The sequence below is a fragment of the Vanellus vanellus genome (genome assembly GCF_965231255.1).
Source record: "Vanellus vanellus genome assembly, chromosome: 3".
In the NCBI taxonomy this organism is placed as follows: Eukaryota; Metazoa; Chordata; class Aves; order Charadriiformes; family Charadriidae; genus Vanellus; species Vanellus vanellus.
Window position 1 is genome coordinate 98961486 of NC_138907.1, and position 25665 is coordinate 98987150.

Below are 25665 nucleotides of genomic sequence, written 5' to 3' on the forward strand. Positions count from 1 at the left end.
ATATTACATTTCTACTGCTAGTTATATTTGCATTTTTTTATCAAAATTCTTTGAACTTCCCAAACCTCACAATTGGTGTAATTTTCCATTTATTCTTCAAATGATAAAAAATTAAATTCACTCAGAAATATTAGCAATTGAGCATTTTTATACCTTAAGTAGCTATTTGGTTATGTTAGCTACATCTAGACTTGAATAAATTGCGTTCTTGTCTACATCAGACTTTTTTTTCCTCCATTTTCTGGGAGTACATCTGTTGCCTCATCATGAACACAAGGAATATTTCCTCTCATATCATTGCAATGCAGTCTGCTATATTTAATGTAATTTGCTTTCTATTCTTCTATATTCATATAATAAGAAAATTGTCTGCTTTAAGCCTTAGGAATCCACTCAATGACTGTACTTTTAATCATTTGGGAAAATTAGTGAATAGCTTAAACACTAAAATTATCAACATACTGTCACAGGTGCCAGAATTTGAATACAAAATGGTGACAAATAGAATACAGTATGTGAGCTATATTAAGTGAAAATAAATGTTGGTATTTAACTATATGTGCTATGCAGTAACTTCTCTCCCTTTTGCCCGATTGTCTATTTATAGGCACAACTTGTGAAGCAAATATAAATGAGTGTCACTCTTCTCCATGTCTTCATAATGCATCCTGTGCGGACCGTATTGGTGGCTATGAATGCATCTGTCTACCCGGCTTTACTGGTGAGTTGTATTCATAGTAAACCTTGTTTTCCACAGCGAGGTACTCTACAAAGCATCCATTAAGACATCATTGACTAATTTGCTTGTGTTTCCTTCTCATTTCTCTCTATCTGCCCTGGTCTAATGTTTCATTTGCATTCCAACAAACTGGAACGCTGACTCCATCTGTAAACTAAATAGCACAAGATAAATTAGTCTGCATTTAAAAAGGCCTTCAAAGCTTCCACACACAGGGAAGATTAGCTACCATTTAGCAACTCAGAAATAAGTCGTTATGTATTTGTGGTGATAAGAATTAAATGGATGCTGACATAAGTATGCGTGGCTCTGTCTTTGCCTGATTTATGTTAGTTTCTCCTCACAAGTTGCTGAAGATTCTTGTGGTGCAAATGAATTAGAAATTGGCACCTGACCGTCTTACTAAACGTTCGAATCTTTCCTCTTTCCAAAGGTGCAAGATGTGAAACAGATATAGATGAGTGTGCTTCATTTCCCTGCAAGAATGGAGCCACCTGCATTGACCAACCTGGTAATTACTTCTGCCAATGTGTGGCTCCGTTTAAAGGTAATGAACACCAAGGGAGAGGGGAAAGCAAACATAATTAACTTTAGAAAGCATTTCTGTCAATTGTCTGAACTCATTTCACTCTTCCTACAGCATTATTAGTCCTTCATTTTTTTAAGCAAAGCTTTTAAAGTGACCAGCCAATTATGCCTTAGGCTGCAAGTAATGTGAAGTAAACTTTGTTTATACATCTACGAGGAGTGTTTCTTTATTAATCAGAATGGATACTTTAAAATCAGTTTGTTAACAGAATAAGATTATTTACAAAATCAGAGGCATATGCCCATTAAGCTGCTGGCACAAAGATCGGTTGCTTTTCTTCACATTTTTTCTCTGTATTTTGATTGGTCATGGCATTCTCTAATTTATTTTTTCATTCTCAGAAAATAATTTATAGTTACCTTGGAATCCATAAATTGTGTGTGATTATTTCTGTTGATGTGTTTAAAGGAAATACACTTTATAGTGACCTTTTTCATAGAAATGTTGGGGGTTTAATTTTAAATACTCACTTCTAAAATAATTTAAAATCACAAATTGTGCGGTGTTCTTGAGCAAATCTAGTCCAAGTGATAATCTCAATTAAAGGTGCTTGTTGATTTATAAATTAAATATAAACACATTTTTCCTCCCGCAGTTCAATGTAATGATACATACTTAGGATTCCAGAATAATCATTAAAAGGCAATTTTCTTGGTATGTTGAGACAGCAGGGTTTTTCCCTTTAGGGAAGATGGTTGCATTAAATTCATCATTCATGAGAAAAGAGTGAGCTCTAATGTTTGTTCTTATTATTTTAGTTAATGGTCAAAATTTAGTTTGTCATTTTTATTAGTTTTAATTTATGTTCTGCTGAATAAAATCTAGTATAAAAACAAGTAAATGAGTACTGCAGTACCAGAATTGCCTCTGCTCAGAAAGATGTGAAATCATTTTCAGTACATGATTAGAAATACTGGTCTCTTAAGTACTTGTTTCACAAGAAGCCAGATTTTCGGGAGACTTTGGTATTCATTTAGATATTTAAGTAAGTAATCAAAATTTCAGGAAGTCAACATTTCTGTAGTCATCCTTCAAGAAGCTAGCAGTGCCTAATACTCTCAATGGAGAAGTTAAACCCTGCTGGCAAGATTAATAAATGGTAACTGAGATCCTCTGAAAACATCATATTCTTGGTACAGGTTCTCTAGAATCTATAGGATTCTTGTTGATATAAAAGATTTTTTTGAGACTGTTCACTTCTTTACAGGTTTAATTGGCACCTTTCAAGATCAAATTCTTATACTGATGTTTCCTAGCTTTATGATGGTATAACTAAAAGCAGAATTAGTTTCATATGAAAATTCTAGCTCAGTCTCACACCATCTGTTTATTTAGTATTAAACTGCTGTAAATGTAGTCTTTAACAGATTCACAGTAAGCCAACCTAATGGGTAGTTCAACTATGTTTTCTAATTGTGTGGAAATATTCCGGTTACTGTAAACAATACCTTTGTGTGCACTAATTACAAAGTACAGAATTGCTATATTAGGAAAGCAAACACATGGTATTATTGGTAGAATTTATACAGGAATATCTGTTTTATTTTTGGAATATTTTCAGATTTTCTTGCTTCTTCTGTTATTCTCAGTGGAAAAGCATAGATGCTATATTATGAATGCTGTCATTTACTTGGAAAGCAATCTGAAGTAGTATTTCCATAATACATTGTAGGGGTTTGATTCTCCCATTACAAAATCTGACTTGTACCACTATTAGGAGCGTATAATATACCAGTTAATAAGGATGTGTACAGCAGTCCTCTACTATACAGAAAGTAGAATTAAGGTGTTCATAGCATGATTTAGACATTCAGGTGCATTCATACAAAAGGTAGTCTGTCAGATTAAGGTAGAAATGGATTCTATCTATAGAAACTGGTTTGCATATATTTATCATTTTTTCTTCCTTCCTTCCTTATTTCCTTGACTATTCTAATTTATTTATTTTGACAAGGAGATTACGCAAGATTACATCCCCAAAGTTTTAATTTTTCCATTTTCCTTTTTCTTCTCCTTTATTTCCTCTTCTTTTTAAAAACAGAAAAATCTTCAAATTTTTGCTTTATTTCCATTTCACTTATTTGAGAGCAAGTATAGCTACTCCTCATTTTTATGAGCTGCAAACCTTTTGATATCCTGCATATGCAGGTTTATGTTGCAACAAACTTTTACATTAGTCCTACAAGAATATGAAAAGTGTTCAGGAATTTTATTAAGGTATTATTGTATGCTCATACTTTCTTTTATTTTTCTTACGTGGTGGTTTGGTTGTTTTGCTTTTTTTTTTTTTTAAGCATGGATTTGTCTATTTTGACAAAATGTTTTAACTCCTTCCATTGCCTTCCAAAGAATACTGGAAGACATCCAAAGCTTTTAAGAACATTGATGCTAGGGCACTGGTATATATCTGGATTTTTCTTCAAATGTCTGATAGTCCAGGCTGTGCAAATGAACTCCACAACCTTCATCTGTGACTGATGTTTTAGTTTTCCTGTGTGCACAAACCTTTTTAGAAAATCCAATTTCCATGGTAAAGTCAATGCATGGAGAGCACTGGAAAAGAAGTATGTCTTCTGACGCTGCTGCTGTAACCCTAACAGTGACAAAACTAATGCATTCCTCTCCATCAATGTTCCCTTGACAGAGGGTTTTCCCACAGATAGTGTAGATAACAGGTCTTTCTATATATTCTTAGTATTTCATTGGAATTATTGCCACTGAAATTGCTACCTTTGACTTTTGCCGTATGTTCAACTTAACAGCTTGAGGGTACTAGCCGTCCATCTATGCATAATTCAAAAGAAAACTGAAGAAACTTATAAGACTTCCAGATACGAAATAACATCCTTATCAACTTCTAATAATGTTCCAATTACTACATATGATAATTGAAGTATTTTCATCCTATTTCATCCAAGTTCCTTATCCTGTGGAGGAGAAAATTGAATTTCTATTTTTCAAAATCATAGAGCTTTACCTGGAGTTCTGATAAGGCATAAAATAATGAACTTCAAAGTCCATATACTTTTAGATCATAATTCTTTTGACCTTGGTTTGGAGAAAGCTCAAGATTTGATTAAAGAAAAAAAAAAAATCTATACCAGATTATATTATTACTGAAGAGATTCCTGCGTAAGCCCACACAGAAATCCTGGAAGTTACTGAGCCTCACTGAGCATGTGTTGTAACTGAGGTCAAATGGAGAAAAAATAATAGTGTCTAAATTTATATAATATGCTTTTGTCATTTATAATAGTTATCTATGCCACCAATACTGTATGTGCTTGTGAGTATGTTCTGATTACCCCAATATGACAGTCCCCTTTTCAAAGTCCAGTTCTCTGTTTGTGTTTGCTTTCACTAGTGTTCTGTCACTGATTTGTATAGTACGAATTAGTAATACAACTCACACTTAAATGCTGAAATGCTATTTACCATGCTGCCACTTACACACACTGTAGAATAATGTTCTTTTCATACGAGATTCAACACAAGTACATATCTGGTATAGCTGCTTCTGCTTGTTTCTAATGTATTAGTCCTTGCAAATATGCTACTATTTTAGAAATGTCTCCCACTTCCACCCATATTTTATCATATCTGGGGTACCACACTGATAGTTATGTATATTGGACATTTTTTATCCAAGGACATTCTGAAGCTAAGTTGTTCAGAAACACAGAAAGGGCATCAGCCGGTGTTCTCTTGCATTCCCTGCTGGCAAGGTAACTATTGGAACTGGGAGCGGGAAGGAAGATAAACTTGATTTGGGTGCAGGACAAATCAAAGATTTTAACATTAGCAACAGGAGACAAACAGAAGTATATTCAGCTACAGTTCTGGCCAATACATTATCACTGTCTTTGGCAGTAATTTATCCTACAGTGTTAAGCAGGCCTCTCAGCCCTCTTATGAGCTTGATTCCATTATAGTATCCTAGCTGGAGAGTTATTATAATAACTTGTCTATTATGATATTGATTCTACAATTGTAGCCTTTCTATAACAGAATCAGAGTTATTGTGGAATTGCTATTAAGTGCTTCAAAAGATAGCAGAGTGTGTGAGAAACACATTGTGAGACTACATCTCATTCAGGGGTCCTAACAGTTTCATGGAAGGTAGAATGAAAGCTCCCATGTCTCTATCAGGAAATACTGTGTTGTTCCATTGAAAATTCACACATGATTCAAGAACAGTGCAATTAGCAAATTTTATAGTCACCATTGTTATATTTTATCTATATATAATATATATCGATATTTTATCTATATTTCTATCCATGCTGTTCCTTCCATGTGCAAACATGTTATATGCAGACCTGAAAGTATTCATTTACAGAGAATAATAGGAAGCAGAAGTTGATAATGATCATCTTTTGAAATCAACATGCCCTTTAATTTTCAATGAAAGGAAGAAAGACTCCTCATTCTTTTATGCTAAGGAGTAAAAAACTATTTTTCCAAACCTCAAATATACCGTATTTTTCAGTCCCTTGCTGGTCTCCATTATGATTTAGCAAAGTACATTTTTTGTCCTATTTATTTTGTTGTAAGGCTGAAACATACCCATTATATTCCTCCATGCATGCCAGGAAAATCAGAACTGTCTTTTTGGATTGCTACAGTTTTATTTGCTTTCCTTAGTTTTAAGTCTTTATTGTGGAGTTTTTATTGTGGGTATTTATTCTTTTTAAGTCTTTTATTTTGTGGAGAGCAGTGACAAGTGGCGTTCCTCAGGGGTCAGTACTGGGACCTGGTCTGTTCAACATCTTTGTTGGTGACATGGACAGTGGGGTCGAGTGCACCCTCAGCAAGTTTGCCGATGATACCAAGCTGTTTGGCGAGGTAGACACGCTGGAGGGGAGGGATGCCATCCAGAGGGACCTGGACAGGCTGCAGAAGTGGGCCCAAGCCAACCACATGCAGTTCAGCAAGGCCAAGTGCAAGGTCCTACATCTGGGTCGGGGCAATCCCGAGCACAAATACAGGCTCGGCGGGGAATGGCTGGAGAGCAGCCCTGAGGAGAAGGACCTGGGAGTGCTGATTGACAAGAAGCTCAACACGAGCCACCAGTGTGTGATCGCAGCCCAGAAGGCCAACTGTATCCTGGGCTGCATCAAAAGAAGTGTGGCCAGCAGGTCAAAGGAGGTGATTCTGCCCCTCTACTCCACTCTCGTGAGACCCCACCTGGAGTACTGCATCCAGCTCTGGCGTCCCCAACATAAGAACGACATGGACCTGTTGGAGGGTGTCCAGAGGAGAGCCATGAGGATGATCCGAGGGCTAGAGCACCTCTCCTATGAGGAGAGTCTGAAAGAGCTGGGGCTGTTCAGCCTGGAGATCTACCCTCCGGGGAGATCTTATTGCGGCCTTCCAGTCCCTAAAGGGGGCCTACAGGAGAACTGGGGAAGGACTTTTTACTAGGGCATGTAGCGATAGGAGGAGGGGGAATGGCTTTAAACTGGAAGAGGGCAGGTTCAGGTTAAACATTAGGAAGGCACTTTTCACTTTGAGGGTGGTAAGGCACTGGAACAGGTTGCCCGGAGAGGTTGTTGAGGCCCCACCCCTGGGTTGTTTAAGGCCAGGCTGGACGTGGCCTTGCGCGACCTGCTTTAGTGGGAGGTGTCCCTGCCCATGGCAGGGGGGTTGGAACTCGATGATCTTCAAGGTCCCTTCCAACCTAAACCATTCTATGATTCTATGATATAACTTACAGCTGTAGGACCACATCAGTTTACAGATTTTATCTGGCTCTTGCTCAGTTGTATGAAGGGAAGGGGAGGAATGCCTGCAGTTCATTCAATTGTTCAAAGATATCTTAGTAGATGTGCTCAAGTGCTCCACTGATAAACACTGGCTTACTGTTTCTTAGTAAAACTGGTCCAGTAGATGAGTGTTTCTTATACTTTCGAGATGCTGTAGTACTACATAGCTACTTTCAAGATACCTCTAGGTGCTACACCCTAATTGGCTGTTTCATCCATATTTAGATGTATTGGTGGTTTTGGTGTTTTGTAAGAACCTTGTGGTGTATTCAAATATTCTTCTAACAGCCAGGTCTGTAGTAATAAATGCAAGTTTACTGTTCACAGCTTTCAAGTGCCAACATATTTATGTATCACACAGCCACACCAATGAAGTTAGTCATAACTATTAGATATCAGTCTTTGCTGAGGGTGGAGCAAAGTGAGATTGTCCCTGTATTAGGCATGCTGCTTTTCAGCATTCTTAGCGTGCAAAAGGAAAATGATCCCACTACAATTTGTAGACCAGCTCATTTTTACAGAAAATAAAGTGCAACTTCTAAGGCTGCTTTATTCTTAACTGGGACTGAAAGCTAAGAACAGATCTTGCACTCCCACACCAGAACAATTTTCCCCTGTTTTCTACAGTGGTATTTAAGGAAAAGGTGAACCAAGCTACTTTACCAACATTTCTGTGACCCATAGACTGACCTGTCCCCAGAGAAAGCTCAGGAAGGAAGAAAGCATTACCATGTGCCTTTCATGTAGAGATACTGTATTTGATAAGCAATAGCCCTGTAAGAGTAGACATGAATGTTTTATCTTTTTTTTTCTTAAAGAATAATAAAAAAAAGCTGTTTAGTAACTTGTTTTTAATAAACAGAGCAACAAATTTTATACTTTCATCCAAAAAAATGCACTATATGTGTTTGGTCTAGATGTTGCTAATAGGTATGACCTTTTTAATCAAATATATGTAATTGTAGAGGAAAATTAAATTCAGTTCTGAGGAAATGTCTGCTTATTTGTTGCAGCCTTAATGACACATGTCTCCAAATGTGTTCCAATTAAGATTAAAGCAAAAATGGTAATTGGCCATTAAACATGTTGCAAAAGAAAGTAAACTAGTGCGAAAGGCAACTCAGCAGAAAAAAAAAATGCTTGTCTGTTGAAAAGCAAGAGTAATAATGGAGTTTTCAGCACAGGACACTATTATGGGAACAGCTAATTACAAAACAGATAATAAGTAAGAAATGTAAGTGCTCATGAAAGCAAAAAACTAAAGTAGAGATAATGGAGCAATTACTTTTTCAGTGCTCATAGGCCAAATCTCAGTCTTTCCTGTGCCAAGAACCACGCAAAAAGGCAGTTCTGCAAGACCTGTGGCTCTTTCTAGCATATCTCTATGTTAGACCATAAAAGAGTATCTCCTGTTCAACAACAGTTTATATCTGGTTTTGCCACTCTCTTGACATTGAACAGCCAAATAAAATTTTATTTAGGGAAAAAATGAAACTGGTGCATACACCTACGAAGGGCACTCTGTGTCACATAGGAGCTTTTTGTGAATAGAGATGCAGTGGCCACATTTGTGGCATATTACCTAGAAAATATGCATTGCCTCTAAGCAATAAAGAAGAAGGTTGGTCTAAAAGGCTATGAAATGCCTAGATGGGAATTAGTACGAACTGAGACTTGCTGTTGGCTCATATGTGAAGTCACTACAGAACTTCTTTGGAATGTTTTTCTCATATTTCTACTGATTTTTCTATTGTTGCTAAAAGTTGCCATCTAGATTCATAAATTTAGGTGTTTCTGCCTCCAAATTGAAACAATTTAGAGAGCAAGTCTCTCGCCTAGCCATTTCTAGTGTCAATTTAGGCACTCTTAGGATATCTACAAGGGTCTGGCAGATATGACAAGATCCGTAGGAGACCCATGACTTTCCAGAACAGCAACGAGAACCCAAAGGCATCTCTAAAAGCCCTGGTTGCTTAACTCTGTCCATCCAAATTCAGTGAGGTATGTATTGTAGTTTCAGCTCTGCTTTCAGTTTGCATCTTGGGACACATCTTGATCCACAAGAAAAATTTTCTAAGCCTTTACAGCCATAAGTACTCTGGGAATACCTCATGTGTATAATCCAGTCATCTACAGCAGATAAGGGCTTTGAATTTTGTTCTGCCTGAGTGGCCAATCTGGCCCAAATCACGACAGTCATTCTGTAAGAATGGTGTACAAGAAACTTGGTTACAGGGAAGTGATTTAAGTTATGTAGATGATACATGGTATATTAATTGCAAATGAGAATGTGTACTTATCTGTCTCTTAATTTATCTTAATTTATCTTTTTCCAGAAAGTATGTGCAAACCACAATATTTCAAAGACTTAAAACACAGTTATGTTTTCCCTGGCTGCCCTACAAATTATGAGGGCATTGCTGTTGCTCCAAAAAAAAGCTTACCAAATTTTGAGGGGGGAGGAATTTGGCCGGTGAAACAAATGTTTGCAGCTTTATTTTTCTACATGGTGGGCCTATTTAGGACCATCTGCCAATACACAAATAAAAGTAATGAAATAATAATCCTGGTATCAGCTGCTATAAATAATGTCTGGCCAATTTGTCAAATTTTAAGAAAATTAAAACAGGATCTCAAAACACCTGAACTGAAGGTGGCCTTTATTATATCTGCAAATGACACCCACAGATCCTAGACCATAAAGAAAAACTGAGCTTGATTCCAGCTTTCTGTATTTTCCACACATATTAGTAATTTCAGTTGAATTCTGATGTAGTAGACAAAGATAAGAGAAAAGAATAAAAAGAAAAGCATTCCCATATATTTAAGTAGGAAATAAATTTGTGGTAATTGTTTTCCTTAGTAGCATTCTTCTATTATTTTCTGAGAAAGAGTGAAGCATGCTTTTATGTTGAAATGTGAAATGCACAAATGTGGATACAGACATATATTCATTCTTTAGTAGTTATAAACTTGTATATTTTAAAAGAAAAAATGTACCTAAATAATATATCCAACTTCTGGTTTTGTCTATTTTTACAGAAATTTATACAGGTATGGAGCAATAATATATGCATCTCTGTGTGATTTTCATTTTAAAGTTTGTGATGTGGGTCTGTCTATCTCATGCTTTGTTCCAGCATTGTTGCATGGTCTGCATTATCATATACAATTAAGGAAATGATTTTTACTTGAAAAGTGCTAAGTATTGCTTCTCAAACATACTTCCTTTAAAAAAAAAAAGTACGTATTGGTTTTCAATTAATATGGACTTCACAGAAAATGCCTTTTCGCAGATTTTTTATAGAATCACAAAGCAATTCCTTTCATGGAAAGTAGAATTTGCATTCCAAGGAAAAGAATTGATTTGCTATAAATTTGAACTGAAAGAAAAGACTTTGTATGTTTTTAAACTGATAAGAGTAATACTTTGCTTAATTTCAAGTAATATCAATATATGCATGCTTTTGCAGGTATTTTTTTCTTCCTATCCACTTCCAGGGTACTTCTGGTTTTTTATTCACATTTATTAGCCTTGAATCATCTCAAATGTGGAGGCATTTTTTTTCTTACACCACAAAGTAGATCAAGCTAAGCAACAAGTTTATAAAATAATGGCAAGCTTAGAGGTACATCTGAACTTTTCAAAGTTATAGAAAATGACAGTTTTGAACTTTTAATAGAGACAATTTCATATTTAGCATTAAGACATTTAATCTTTAGAGTTGCAGGAACCTCAAAGTTACTGCTCATTAGTATTCCCGGGATTTAATGAGAAGTTTATGAAAGCCTTTGGGGGTGGGAGCCATTGAGCTGTATAATGTTGATGAAAACCAAACCCAGATTTCTCTGAAGTGATCAAATAATTTTTTTAATTAAAATTATTGTATCCACTAGTTTCAAAAGAACAGTCTTGGGAAAAACAGAAAGTTGTATATAGCGTGGGGGCAGAGATTTTCGGGTGGGTTTTTTTGGTTTTTATATACCCTTATAGTGCCTCTGTACACTGGATTATCTCCCATAACTAAAAACATTTTTACTTTTATTGAATAGTATTCAGTTTACTTAATTTACCTTGGAAAACAGTGGTGATTCACTTTAATGTTAGAGGTGTCTTTTAGCTCTGCTCTAAAAAGGTGAGTTACAGAAAGACTGAAACTTAATGCTATTGCACTGATGTTATGATGATAAAGAAAACAAACAAACAAAAAAACCCAAAACATAAAAAACATCTAAGACAACATATTTATCGTGGAAGATTCACATCAGTCATTAGCTTTTACCTCATATATGAAATTAGTTTAGTGTCATTTGGACAAAATGGTCTTTGTGTTCTGAACCTGAACATACAAACTAAACAATGTAAATTTAAATAAAAACACTCCACAATTAACATGAAATTTTGAAAATTTTCATGTATTCATGCCAGCTATATGAAACTAGTTTGTTGTAGATTTTCTCCCTATTCTTTCCTTACTGACATCCTTTAAGCTGGTTTAATTTTCTCATTTCGTTAAAGCAAAATGATATTAGCTTCATTCATATGATATACATTCTGTTTCATCAAATTTGTAACAATGGTAAACAGACTCTAAGCAAGGCTACTGAAATCCAATGATACCAGTGTCATAAGGTTACTGGAGCTCGATCCAAATAAAATAAAATAAAATAAATTAAAAAATAAATCTTTCAGTTGGCCAGTTTCTAAAGATCAGTTACAAAGATCAGATCTGCATCACAGTTTCCATCAGACCAGCTAGTGGAACTGGGGCTGTGACACTCACTTCATAACTTCACAGTGCAGCTAGTTCCTCTGACCCCAGTCTGGTGCCCAAGGGTAGGTGCTACCACCAGGTTGGTTCTTCCTCTCTTGTCCAAACCCCAACATGGAACACTTCGCAATGACAGCACTTATTCTGTTTTGAGAGCTTTCTGTACTCATGAGTGCATATGTAACACCAGTACCAGACTAATTGGTGTTATTTAGGAAATTGCCACCTAAATGACACACGTGTTGTTCTGGTACTACCCACAGACAGTTTATTTTCACTATATTGTCATAAATATGCCAGCAGTTTGCAATCAGATGTATTTTGTCATTCATTCAGTCCATACTTTTACTGCAAAATGCTGACTTTGAAAGCTGTTGTCAGATTTAATTTCTTAAAATATTAGTAGGAAATGGGTTTTTTATTAAATTGTTTTCCAAAAAGAGTAACAACATTGAAGAGATGCCATTTCTGATTACAAGAGAATTCTGTAGTACATATCAAAACATTTCACGTACAGATTTATGCTGAGCAAATAAAACAAACAAAGAAATGTAAATAGTTTTGCATAAAGAAATGAAAACTTATCTCAGGTAATGTATTTTCTATGTAATTTTTATAAATTATGTTTTTGACTTTTAATAATAGCCTTAACAGAGCAGTATAGTGTTCATTTGTGATATAGATTTGACTGCTGAAGAATTGTAAGCAAACACAGTAGAAAAGAGAACTGATTAATATTAGCAGAATGACATTTCTGAATATGCAATATGCTTCTTATTCCTAAATAAAGAAAAAGAGGATATTCCAAATAAATTATTCATTATGTGATATATATTGTATGCTAATAGAGAAGCATACTATATGCTATGAGCATATGCTTCTATATATAGAGAAGTATAATATTTAATCTAATATATAGTGCCACTGAAAATTGTCCTTCAACTGACTGTGTAATTTAATCATTTGTGCATATTCTTCTGGGGTTTGTTCATGTTTATTCTAATAGACAATCCTTTAATTGTCTAGCAAAGTAAAGACAAACTATCCTTGTAATCAATAAAATATAGCCAAGAATTAAACAAGCAAAAAGCTTAAACTTGACTAATGGAAATAAACATGGTTGGAAAGATGTGCTGAACTTATTAATTCATTAATGAACTTCTGTGTTTGATTCTTTCATATTTGATCTGTTGGGCATACTTTCTTTCTCTTTTTTGTCCGCTAACTAGGTTTACCTTTTTGCTCTGTGATGGACAATTTCAAAATCCTGATATGTCAGTGGGAGAAGACAGAGTTTATAAACTGTTCCCCTGGCAAATCATTCCTTTCTGTCAACAAACACAAACTTACTATTTCAAAAACTTACCAGATCAAGTAAGAACTTTACTATATTTAGTAAAAAATAGATGTATTCAAATTAATCAGCTACAGTTAAACATTTGATATTTATATATTTTCACAAAATTTCTCTAACAAATATTTTACAAGAGAAAATGCAGAAGACATGAACTGCATATTCTGATTAATCTACTTTAATAAACATTTTTTTCACCTATAGTCTGTTTGCTGCTTGATTTATCCAAATACCTTTAATCTTACACGTAGAGCTTTGTAAAAAAATGTTGATATGAGAGCAACAGCAGCAGTGCATTCATTGTACTAACATGTAACCATGATTGCCTATTACCGTCCAGCCTTAATCTTTGTGTGGATATGCATTTTTCAAAACAATTCTACTTTAAATCAGCCAACTTTCTTTTCTTGTTTTCTTGCTACTTATATAGATTAGGACTGATAATCAATTATTTAATAACAAATGATTTTCAGAATTGTATTAAAATAATATACACCGTTGTGATCCTCTGAGTGAGGGAATGGTCTTTTAAATTATTAATTCTCAACACTGATGGTTAAAAATTAATTGATTCAGGGAAAGGGACTGAGTGGGTGGGAGCCAGTCTTATTACTTTCTTGTCTTTTTGTTTTCCCAGTCTTCCAGTTTGAATATGAATGAAATCTTTGCCATTTCTGCCAGTAGCAGAAAAAGATTTTCCATGCAGTGATATGCAGGAAAGCTGGGTGGGAGGAAAAAGAGGTTGAATTTCTAATTAAAGAGTGGTGAAGGTTGCTTGAAAGAGGGCACTGAAAAAAATGTTTAGAATACTACTAGCAATTAATACCACATGTTTAGGCCTCATTTGGTAAATAGGATTGCTAACCCAGGTCATCAACTTTATGATCAGATATTGATTTACCATCCTTTGTAAATGTCAGGACAATGTAAATACTTTTTTTGCTTTGTGCTGTTTTGCTTTACTATACCTAGAACAGAAGTAGTAATTTATTTTTCCGCTAATTCCTCAAAGAGGGGAAAAAAGTCTTTTTTTATCAGGAAACACTTTTGGTGTAATTTCAAATCAGTACAAACGCCACTGGAATTCACACCCTTCTAAGGAGCTACCTTGAGCATGGATCTAAACCCACGCTTCTGCTTGCAGAACAGCAGGGGATGAAGGTGTATGAGCTCCTTACCAGCCAGACGTGCATCCTGGTTGAGTTGCCATGCTGCTGGGGGAATAAATAATATAAACCTGTGGCCTTCAGGACATATGTCCTCGCTGTTTCTTATTGCCTCTTTATTTTCCAGTTGTTCACCAAACCTATATTGTGTTCTCATCCAAAAAGCAGCAGTATCTAGCATTGGAGAAGAACACTACAGCAGGGGAAAACTGATGCACTGTGGCATGACTTTTGCTTTATCTGCCAGCAAATGTCTATCCCCACAAACACTTGGCATGTAAAAGGATGGGCAAATCTGTTTAAAGGTACTTCCATCAATGCAGAAGAAAAACAAGTACTACATTACTGGATCATCTCACATTCCACTTACAATTGTGAGCCATGTGTTAAGCTTATTTGCATGGGTGTGAACTCCACTTTAGGAATCAGCAGGGTTGTCACCCATGTCAAGCTGTTGTGATATAAAGATGAAAACTTCAGGGCAAAATCTCAATGTGCCATATGGCAGCTTTTGCTGTGCAATTTCATGAATTCCAGATCTGAGACTGTCAGCTGTCTATGGCAGGGTCATCCAGCACCAGAGAGACCACTGGTGACATAAAGAGAGGGAACAACTTGTGCTGCTCTTCTTCTCCTCTGTCAGCATGACTACTGGAGTCAGAGGGCTCTTGGTTTTTTTTAACCTCAATTCTGTTCCAACTTGTTGCTTTTGCTGTTAGAAGCCTTAAGAATTCAGCCTCAGATGACTCTGTGTCCTGGTTTGAGGGAGATGCACTACTCTGAAGGGGAGAGAGGCAAAAGAGAGCATCTGTCATTCATTTCAGTGGCCAGCCTAGCCCAAAACACGGCACTCTATCCTATAGTAAGGAATCAGTTCACCTAAAATCCTGCTGACATTTTGGACAGTGCATGTTTCGTTATTATGAAGAAGTCCTGTTCATAGCCTGTGTGCTACTATGTGATTAACAGTTACTGTAAAACAAAGGAAGCCAGCTAGTGTGAAATAGGCCAACAAAATTTTTTATAATGACAGTGCAAGCAAAGGAGGAGATACGCGGGTTCAGCTGACTGCAGCCAGTACTAAGTGTATAGTAACCATGTGCCTGACCATACTCTTTGTAGCATAGCCCAAATCGTTATACTGCTAACGTATCTCAATAAATGTAAAAGTACACTTCCCAAATTAAAGTTGAATAACATTCAGTCTCATGGACACCTTAATATTGAAGTTATCCAGTGAGTGTTTGTCATCCTTTCACCATATCCTACAAATTTAAGGAATGTTAAGCTTTAAAACAAGTCACAAAATGGCACTAAGGGGCACTGTAGCTTGATCTCAACACCTATGCTGGAATTAAAATCTTGTTATCCTGAAACCATAACAAAATATTCAATATATTCCTCCGGAATAAGCTAACCACTTAAACTGTCTCAGCTTCCCCAAAATTATATCCAAAAAACCTGTACGAATTGCCAGTTCTGCCAGTTAGCAACCAGTCTACAAACTTAAAGCTGCCATATACTACAGATGATCTGTAACACTGGTTGATCCTTTGTCAGGAATACCTGTTGGAAATTTTGAGCCTGAAAGAAATTGAAAATTCTCAGTACTATTATCCGTACTAATATTTGATTTTCAAACTCAGTACTAATATTTGATTTTCTACATGACTACCAGTCAGTCTTGCCATCCAGAGGGACATGGACAGGCTTTTGAGATGTGGGCCTGTGCAAACCTCATGAAGTTCAACAAGGCCAAGAGCAAGGTCCTGCATGGGGGCCAGGGCAATCCCAAGCACAAATACATGCTGGGTGGAGAATGGATCGAGAGCAGCCCTGAGGAGGGGGACTTGGGGGTGTTGGTGGATGAGAAGCTCAACATGAGCCAGCAGTGCGTGCTTGCAGCCCAGAAGGCCAACCGTATCCTGGGCTGCATCAGAAGAAGTGTGGACAGCAGGTCAAGGGAGGTGATTCTGCCCCTCTACTCCACTCTGGTGAGACTCCACCTGGAATACGGCATCCAGCTCTGGAGCCCTCAACATAAGAAGGACATGGACCTGTTGAAGCACATGCAGAGGAGGGCCATGAAGATGAACAGAGAGCTGGAACACCTCTCCTATGAAGACAGGCTGAAAGAGTTGGGGTTGTTCAGCCTGGAGAAGAGAAGACTTTGGGGAGACCTTATAGCAGCCTTCCAGAATCTGAAGGGGGCCTACAAGAACGCTGGAGAAGGACATTTTACAAGGGCATGTAGCGATAGGATGAGGGGGAATGGCTTCAAACTGGAAGAGGGTAGATTTAGATAAGATATCAGGAAGAAAATTTTCACTTTGAAGGTGGTAAGGCACTGGAACAGGTTGCCCAGGGAAGTTGTGGAGGCCCTATCCCTGGAGGTGTTCAAGGCCAGGTTGGATGGGGCTTTGAGCAACCTGGTCTAGTGGGAGGTGTCCCTGCCCATGGCAAGAGTGTTGGAACTAGATGATCTATAAGGTCGCTTCCAACCTAAACCATTCGATGATGATGACGATTCTACCCAGGTGCTTTATGTTGTAGTGTCACATTGCGCATCACTTGGTTAAGGTTACAGCCTATCTAAGGAAGAGGGAGGTTGTTGGGGCAAGGAGAAGCTGCTCCAGGAAGGAATGGCTGGGCAATCAGAGCTGGGTCAAGGACACTAGGGAACTGGGCAGAGGGCCTGGAGAACAGCAAACCCTGGGCAGCTCCTCCAGAAAGCACAGCATAGACACAGCCCAGCCTCAGCAGTCACAGAAAGGCAAATGGGCTTCAAAGGGACTCTGAGGGGTTTGCGCACAGTTAGTTGCAGCCCCCAAAGCCACCAATCTCTGTCTGAAACAGCCTGAAAGAACAGACTTGCCTTCAGCAACACTCAGGGAAAAGGGAGGCAGCTTCACAAACCGAAATCCATTTGATCTCTGTTCTGTCTGCCCTCATCGTTTTGAGTTTCACTACTGAAAACATGAATCAGTCTTGCTTATGTTCTAACAAACTAAGACCCACTTTAAAGGGACTTTTAATCCTTTTTGATCTATGTATTGCAAATTAAAGATTTAGATGAGGGCATCTGCGACCTAAGATCAACATCACACAGTTTCTTCATTAGCCCAGATAAATGTACATAATCTGTTATACACCAGAGTGTTTGTTAGGAAAGAGTAGAAAGGGACTGTGTGAGATTTTCTACTGTATGGAATTTTTATAAACAGAGGCAGTCACTCATTATTAAATACATACATAATTTCAGTGAAATCATTTGTGTCTAGTCACGAATTGTAACCAGAACAGTTATACAAGGTTACTTGCACTTCATTCACGTTCCGGGTTATGAGTTAATGTATAAAAAGCTCATATAGTACCTGTGACAAGAGGATATCAGGAAGAAATAACACAATGCTTCAAATCAAAATTAATTAATTATTTTTAAATACACTTTTTGAGCCATTTAGAGGACAAGGTACACAGAAAAACTATAAAATATATAGAGATAGTTATTATGATTTTAAAACGCAATGTCATTATATAAACAAAAGAGATAAAATTGTCTTTTTTGTTTGTAATTCTACAAAGCAAATATATGTTTCTGCATGGTAATACACATATATGTGCCTCTGAGATCCTCCAGCTCAATTTTAACCAGGGATATAAAGAAAATACAGCTCATAATAGGCAGCAGCTGCAGGGATATGTTCATTAGTTAAACACTGACAGCTTTGCCATTTTCCTTTTCAGGTTTGAACTGTGAGTTTAGGCCTTGTGAGGCCAGCAATCCCTGTGAGAACGGAGCTGTGTGCATAGAAGAAATGAATTTGGACGTTTTTCCCCTTGGATTCCAGTGCCAGTGTGTGAAGGGCTTTGCAGGTCCACGTTGTGAGATCAATGTCAATGAGTGCAGTTCTAACCCTTGCCTCCATGGATACTGCTATGACAGTGAGTTCAGTCTGGTTACTCACTTTAATGTAGAGTAGTCTTTCTGTTGAAGCGTCTGTAGCTACTGAGCTGCTCTGGGGAGAACAGTGGATAATTTACTGAAATTTACCTTGTCTGAAGCTCCGCAGCCAGTACCAGGAGGATTATTTTTGCCAAATGCCTCAACTTCTGGCGCTGGGGTTTGTGTGTTCAGGGGGTCAGAATTGCAGCTAATGAGAAATTTTAATGAGATTTGTGCTGTCTCCTTTGATACGTAAATTAGCCAAACACATCTTACACTGTGCATTCGATGAGAGAATATTCAGGTGCTGAAAAGGAGTTCATGAAGCAGTTAGGCAGTATATATCCTAATTCTAACAAGTCCAAAAACTGCATTAAATATGAAACTGATGCAAAACAGAGCGTTTGTTTACTATTAAGCACCTTCTATCACTTAACCGTGTAACTTTCACTGACAGATATCCTTAAAGGTTTCAGAAACAACTTGATGATGAATTACTCTACTATATTCTGTCTGGATTGGCAAGCTAAGTTCAGTAGCACCCATTTTGTATGGAGTACTTACTGGAAAGTTTTATGGGGCTATTACCACCTATCAGACACTTTCTACGCTTGGTTAAAAAAAGTAAAAGTGGTCATTTTCAGAGGGTCTTTTAATGCTGGCTAGAAAGCAGAATGATGTCCGGAAGACATGTAGTCAAACATGCGTGAGGCTGGATTATCAACACTGCTAGAACAGGTCAGTCGGGGATTTTTCTCGATGAGTTTTGAAAGCCTCTAAGGAAGAACAGATATTCCACAAACTCTTTGGGACGGCCTGTTCCACTGACACACTATTCTTGTAGTGTTCCCTCTCTGCCAATCCCATCTCAATCTCCTAAACTGTCACTTTTGGCCATTGCTCCTTAGTATATCGACTAACACTACTAAGAGAAATTCAGTTCTGTCATTTGTGCAACTGTCCTTGAAGATATTGTTATATAGCCCTCTAACTATTAGCCCTTCTCTGAAGGGACTAATACAAAGCAAGCCTGTCTGACTCAGGTCTCATGGGTCCTACACTTTAAGCACTGAGCAACCATGTTTGGCTTTCGTTACTTCTTTCAATTTTTCCCTGGATCCTTTTTTAAATTAGAATGATGACTTGAGAATTTCCCTGAAATTCAAAATTTTTACACAAATTTGCAGAAGAACTAATCAACTTACTGTTTTCAGATGAGATCTTAAAGAACTGACCCCACATTGCTAAATATATCACTGCCTAAAACTCTCATAATTAAAAAGAAAATCAGTTTCAATAAACTTCAAGAATTCTATCTTTCTATACATGGGAATAAAGTTAGTGGCTTCATATTTTAGTAAGTAAAGGCTATTTCCTAACAAGTTTACAGATGTTTTCTATGCTCAATATTGGTTCAGGTTTTGAACTGGAATTTAGATGAGCTGCGGTAAAGTTCTTCATGTTCACAAAGTGACAGATCTTTTGGGGACAGCATGTCTTTGTGGTGCGTCTCAACTTGAGTTGTATCATGTGGTCATCTCAGTTCCCCTGCACTATGTGCACTGACCATAGAAAGCTAGAATCCTATGGAAGCTAGGAGGCTCTTAGCAGATACATAATGTTCCTACTCTGAAGCACTTAAAGCATTTAATGAGTACAATAGCAGCTATGTGTACTGACACAATGGCAGGATAGATTCCATGGTAAACCTCAGCAATAATGAAGAATCCAAGGACCTCTTTCAGATTAACATAAATGCAGGCCTGCGAGAAGTGTAATTATTGCTGTCACAAGCTCCTTATATGGATGTAGCACTCTAAAGATTCCTCTCCTTTTGGATCATTACTGATGAAAAAGGGAGAAGATTCTTAGCATTAGCTTGTTAAGATTAAAATAAGGTATGGAAATACATCATATGTTGAGCTGCCAAATTCAACTCAAGCAAGTTTTCCTTTAATATAGTGGCACAATATGAGCTATTCCTTACCAAAAAAAAACAAACACAAAACAAACAACGTTTAACTGCTCCATCTCATTTAGGCACAATATCAAAGATAAAATCTTATGTACTTTGTGTACAGTTTTGTGATGGAAAATTACTCATTAGCTTATAAGATGCCATTGCTTTTTCAGAAGCTAATAATGCATCATTGATTTATAATTATTACATCAAAATATTGAATTCTTTAAGTAAAATGCAGTACACGAATCTGCTTTCATATTAAAAAGGTGAACATGTCCCCACATTTTAGGTAAAGCCAGTCCAAATCTTTTCCAGATAGTAGTCATAACTGTAGCTTGCCTTATTTTATGACATTCAATTGTTATTCTAAAACACTTACACTACTAAAATAGTATTTCTGTTACAGTTGTCGATGGCTTCTATTGTTTGTGCAACCCAGGATATGCAGGACTGAAATGTGACCAGGACATTGATGACTGCATAATCAACGCTTGTGAACACAATTCTACTTGTGTTGATCTACATCTGGTTAGTAGAGAATATTTTTTAATTAAAAGGATTGCTAAGTTTTCTTCCTGAAATCTAAAGCAATACTACTGTGAGTTCTAAACCTCCACTTAATCCATACACCTGTCAAGAGTTTTATAATCATGCTTTCCAGTCACTGTTTTTTGTTTATTTATAATGATATAGGCAGTGGGAAAGAGGAATGTTTTTATCATTTAAAAGCAGTTATTGAGTCAACATAGTTATCTGGGGAATTCAAAAGGAGTGGAATATTTTCAACTAGGTGTGTTTATGACCTCATTATAAGTGACAGGAATACTCATTTACACTGATGATATTGTCTTCAAAGGGGCTTAAAAAGTATCTTACTCCCCAAAACAGCTTTACTTTAAGTACTTCCCCATTTATTTTCAAAATTCTTCAGCTATATTAGTTCCTGAAACAATACCTTCCTTCTTCTCAGAAATAAAAGCATTCTATCAACTGATTCCTTCATGTACGGAAAGAAGACAGACATTCACATTTTGTAAACTTTGGCACCAGAAGTGTCCCATGTTCTGTGTCACTCCCTCCAGGAATCTGTCAGGAATCAATTTGTTTTCAATGTATTCAACAGGGAAACTAAGTGTATAGGGTATGAATATTGTCCCTAAGAAACATTCAGACTGGCAGTGAAATTTGGGGATGGTTAAAAAAAATGGAAGAAAGGTCGGCTCTTTCTTCTAGTTTCTCCCAGCATGTCTGTGAGAATAATAAACTAATAAAATGTTAAAGCAAGGTATAGAATTCAGATTAATATTAAGATGCCTAAATGTAGGTGACTACATATGGTATGAGCTAAGCATCTGAACACCCACCAAAGATGCTAGAGTCCTTGCTGATGCAGTCAGCACAACCCAGAGGGTGATTCAGCTGCCCATCATGCAGATGTCCACTTTGGGTGAACTGAGCAACACTGTAGGTACCACTGACTGTATAGCTAGGCTGCATTAGTGCTGAAGCAGACACCCATGTTTAGGTGTCTGAATCACATCAGCTGAACCACATCCCAGAAGCCCCGAAGTGTCTGAGGGGTGTGTGGATTTCTGGGGTTTTGTTTGGTTGTTTTTTGTTGTTTTCTCTCTTTTTTTTTTTGTTTTTAAATACGTACATAAAGAAATTGCACTTCTTTCTCACATATCCTGGTGGTGACTCGCAGCTATCGCTATTTCCTAAACTTGAACAGAAGTTACATGCTTCAAGAGAATTTTCTTAAATTCTCTACTCCGATTTCCAGAGCTGTTTCTTCTTTACACAGTTAGAACACTTTATGTATTGTATACATTTTTTTCTAAATGTGCTTCAAGAACTAGCAAACACCTTGGACAAAATTAAATGCTTGATAAGGAGACCACAGAGCATGTGACGCTTTTGCTCTTGTCTGGATGCTATTGGAAATGCATATTTTTTTACCAGTAGACCACAACTAATATTTCAAGCTCTCATACTAGACGCATGCTGCCATCTTAAAATCAAGTTAGAGAGCATTCCAGAAATAAATTTTATGCTCACAAGGCAGGTACGGCCCTATTCTCCATGAGACTGCGTTATATAGGTAGATATTCCAGGTATTAATCCTAACTACAGCTGATGCTTAGACTGCGACTGATAAAATAGAGCTGTATATGCAAAAGTTTAAACAACATCCTTCCCAAAAAATAAGATATAATAAATGGACAAAATTATGGTTTCTTTATAAAATAAACATATCGTTCCACCAAGAACGTCTGCTAAGCTTTGCTGAATGAGTTGTAATATTGATCCAGGGGAACTTTTTAATTTTGGAAAAATTAAACCTGGCAAAGAATGGTAGCTCACTGCAATTTTTAACAGTTTTAGATTTTTCTTCATATGCCTTTCATGCTTTTCTTGATTTATTTGTGTTTGGTTTTGCCCTGCAGTACATATACATTTCTCATCTTCCTTGTCACAGAACTATGCCATTTTGTTTTAAATGGACTGTGACACAGCAAATCAGTAAGATCTGTGCAGACTCACTGTTTCAGAGAAAGCTTGACATTAAAAAAATCTAACCTACATGGATTCAGGTACTAACTACAGAAAATAAGTGCTGTACAAACTAACTGGCTAGGTGTCATTTTAGACCTTGGATTTGATATTTTTCAGACCTTAATGGCTTTCTCAACATAGTTCACCTTTGTTGTCAACATTACAGTAAATGTTAATACTAAAGTGTTCATTTTGATGTTAGTTAATGCGCAGATAAAAAGACTTCAGCATTTTTTTCATAAGACTGTTCTTTGGCATTTTTGATAGTAACATAATTTTGTGCTCAAAAAAAAGGAAAATAAATACAGAATGAGCTCTGCTAAATTGAAAAGTTAGTATGAGCATATTTTTAAGACAGGGCATAGGGAATTGCTAGTAGTTTTGTTTTGCTATAGCAATAATAATGCATTGCTATTCAGTATCTATACTTTTTCCTTCTCTATTCTTCTCTATAGTATATTTAATTAAACTAAAATTTCTGATATAAGTTTCTGAAATAACTTTCATGTGGATCATTTTTTAAGTTGAATCCAGAAAGGGACATAAAGGACTTGCTCACTAAGTGACTGTATTATTCAGTTTATATGCAACTGTATTATTCCACATACAATGTCCTTCTTATTGTATTCGGTATCAAAAAGTACTGAATTTCTTCCATATCAAATGAAGTAGTTTTATGCACTAAGATTCCTCAGTGATGGATGCAAAGAGGATTAATGAATTAACATAAATTCATAAAAATGGAAGAAGACTCATTTCCTCTTCTTCCTCAGCCAGAGGTAACAATCCCCTAGAGAACAAATTTTTAACATTTAAAGGGTCTCCTCCTCTTCCTCTAAAAGCTAATAAACTGGGAGGTGGAGAGCAACTGAGGCATAGTCAAGGAAGACTTAAAAACAGATGGAGAACTCAGGAGTTTCATAATTTCTCCATCAAATACAATTTTCTTCCAAAGATATATTACAGTAGCCTTATTATACAAGTCAAGGACCAAAGACCTTAATCATAGAACCATAGATTCGCTGAGGTTGGAAGGGACCTTTAAGATCATCAAGTCCAATCATTAACCTACCCTGACAAAACCACTTCTAAACCATGTCCTCAAGTACCACATCTACCCTTTTTTTAAACACCTCTTAATGTGAGAAACAATTCCAATATACACTCTAACTGCAACATATACTTCACAGCCTTTACCTTGGCTCTGCATGCAGCAGGTGGCATTAAGCAATCGGACCGTGGGATGAGATCAGGACAGGTGAAGCACACAGCTGAATGACACAAGCACGTCAGCTTAAGGAGGCTCCTATTTTGTACTGTATTTGAGAATTCCAATCACCCAAAAGCTACTATATACCAACACAAGCCACTGTCAGTCATATTAGACCCTCTGGTGGCTCAGGAATAATTAATTGACTACCTCTATGCTAATAAAAGTTACATTCTGCAGTCCAACAGCTCAATACCTTGAATACATTTTTCTAGGTCAAAGTGAGACAATTAGCACTGCCAGAATGACACTTGCATTGTATTCTTCCTCTCTGGTGTTGGTAATGTGGTATAATATAGAGCCTTAAAACTAGATAACCATGTAATCTTAACAATGCATCAGAAAAAATAGGCACAAAAAATGACGCTCATGTGATGGGTTGACCCCAGCTGTCAGCCACCCACTCACTCTATTGTCTCCATGGAATGAGGGAGAGAATAGGAAAAGCAAAAGCAAGAAAACTTGTGGGTTGAGATAGTTTTATAAGCAAAGGAAAGGGGCAGAAGAAAGCAAGGAAGCAAGCAAATCAAGTGATGCAATCACTCACCACATTCCATGCCTACACCAATGCCCAGCCATTTTCAAGAAATGGACACTTTGCGAAAACCCACCTCCCCTCTGTTCTTATTACTGACCATGTCATTACATAGTGTGGAATATCCCTTTGGTCAGTTTGGGTCAGCTGTCCTGGTTGTGTCCCCTCCTAGCTGCTTGTGCACCCCCAGCCTACTCACTGAGGGGGCAGAGTAGGAAAAAGAAAAGGCCCTGATGCTGAGGAAGCACGGTTTAGCAATGGCTAAAGTGTTGGTGTGTTATCAACACTATTTTGGTCACAAATCAAAATTGTAGCACCGTACAGTAACTCCATAACAGCCAGACAGAATTCTACAAAAGCAAGTTGGTTAAACTGGACAGCGGGAAATCACAAAAGCTGGGTTTGTGATGCAGCTCCTGATGTTTTAAAAGGTCTGGTTTGTAAAATCTGTCTGTAGAATATTTATGTAAGGTGTTTATATTGGCCAGTCCCACCAGAGACATGGCGCCCTTCATTCTGATACAACCAAAGTTGCTACATGACTCTAACATATACTATAAAAACATAAGGGAGTAGTCTTTCGTTCTGGGTAGCATATTCCAAATTTTAAAAAGATGAAAGATTTAAAAAGATTTAAAGATTCTCAATACCATAAAATTCCCACCCAAAAAGTATTTTGAATGCTAATGGACCCATGCTGGAGCAGTCTGTTCCTGGACTGCACCCTGTGGAAGGACCCACGCTGGAGCAGTTTGTGAAGACCTGCGGTCTGTGGAAAGGACTCATGTTGGAGAAGTGCATGGAGGACTGTCTCCCATGGGAAGGACCCCACGCTGGAGAGCAGAGGAAGAATGTGAGGAGTCCTGCCTCCAAGGAGGAAGGTGCAGCAGAAACAACGTGTGATGAACTGACCACAACCCCCATTCCCTGTCCCCCTGCACTGCTCGGGTGCAGAGGTAGGGAAAACTGGGAGTGAAGTTGAGCCCAGGAAAAAGGGAGGGGTGAGGAGA

At 37.2% G+C, this 25665-nt stretch overlaps 1 protein-coding gene across 1 annotated transcript in view; it reads left to right on the forward strand.

Moving 5' to 3' along the window:
• Positions 1-25665, forward strand: part of EYS (eyes shut homolog) — a gene marked incomplete at both ends in the record, with an annotated part of 840074 nt that overhangs the window by 201369 nt on the left and 613040 nt on the right. The window contains 4 exons of the mRNA XM_082480747.1: positions 608-721; positions 1173-1286; positions 18133-18330; positions 20701-20822. Coding sequence (XP_082336873.1) covers positions 608-721; positions 1173-1286; positions 18133-18330; positions 20701-20822 — 548 coding nt within the window. The remainder of the gene's footprint in view (positions 1-607; positions 722-1172; positions 1287-18132; positions 18331-20700; positions 20823-25665) is intronic.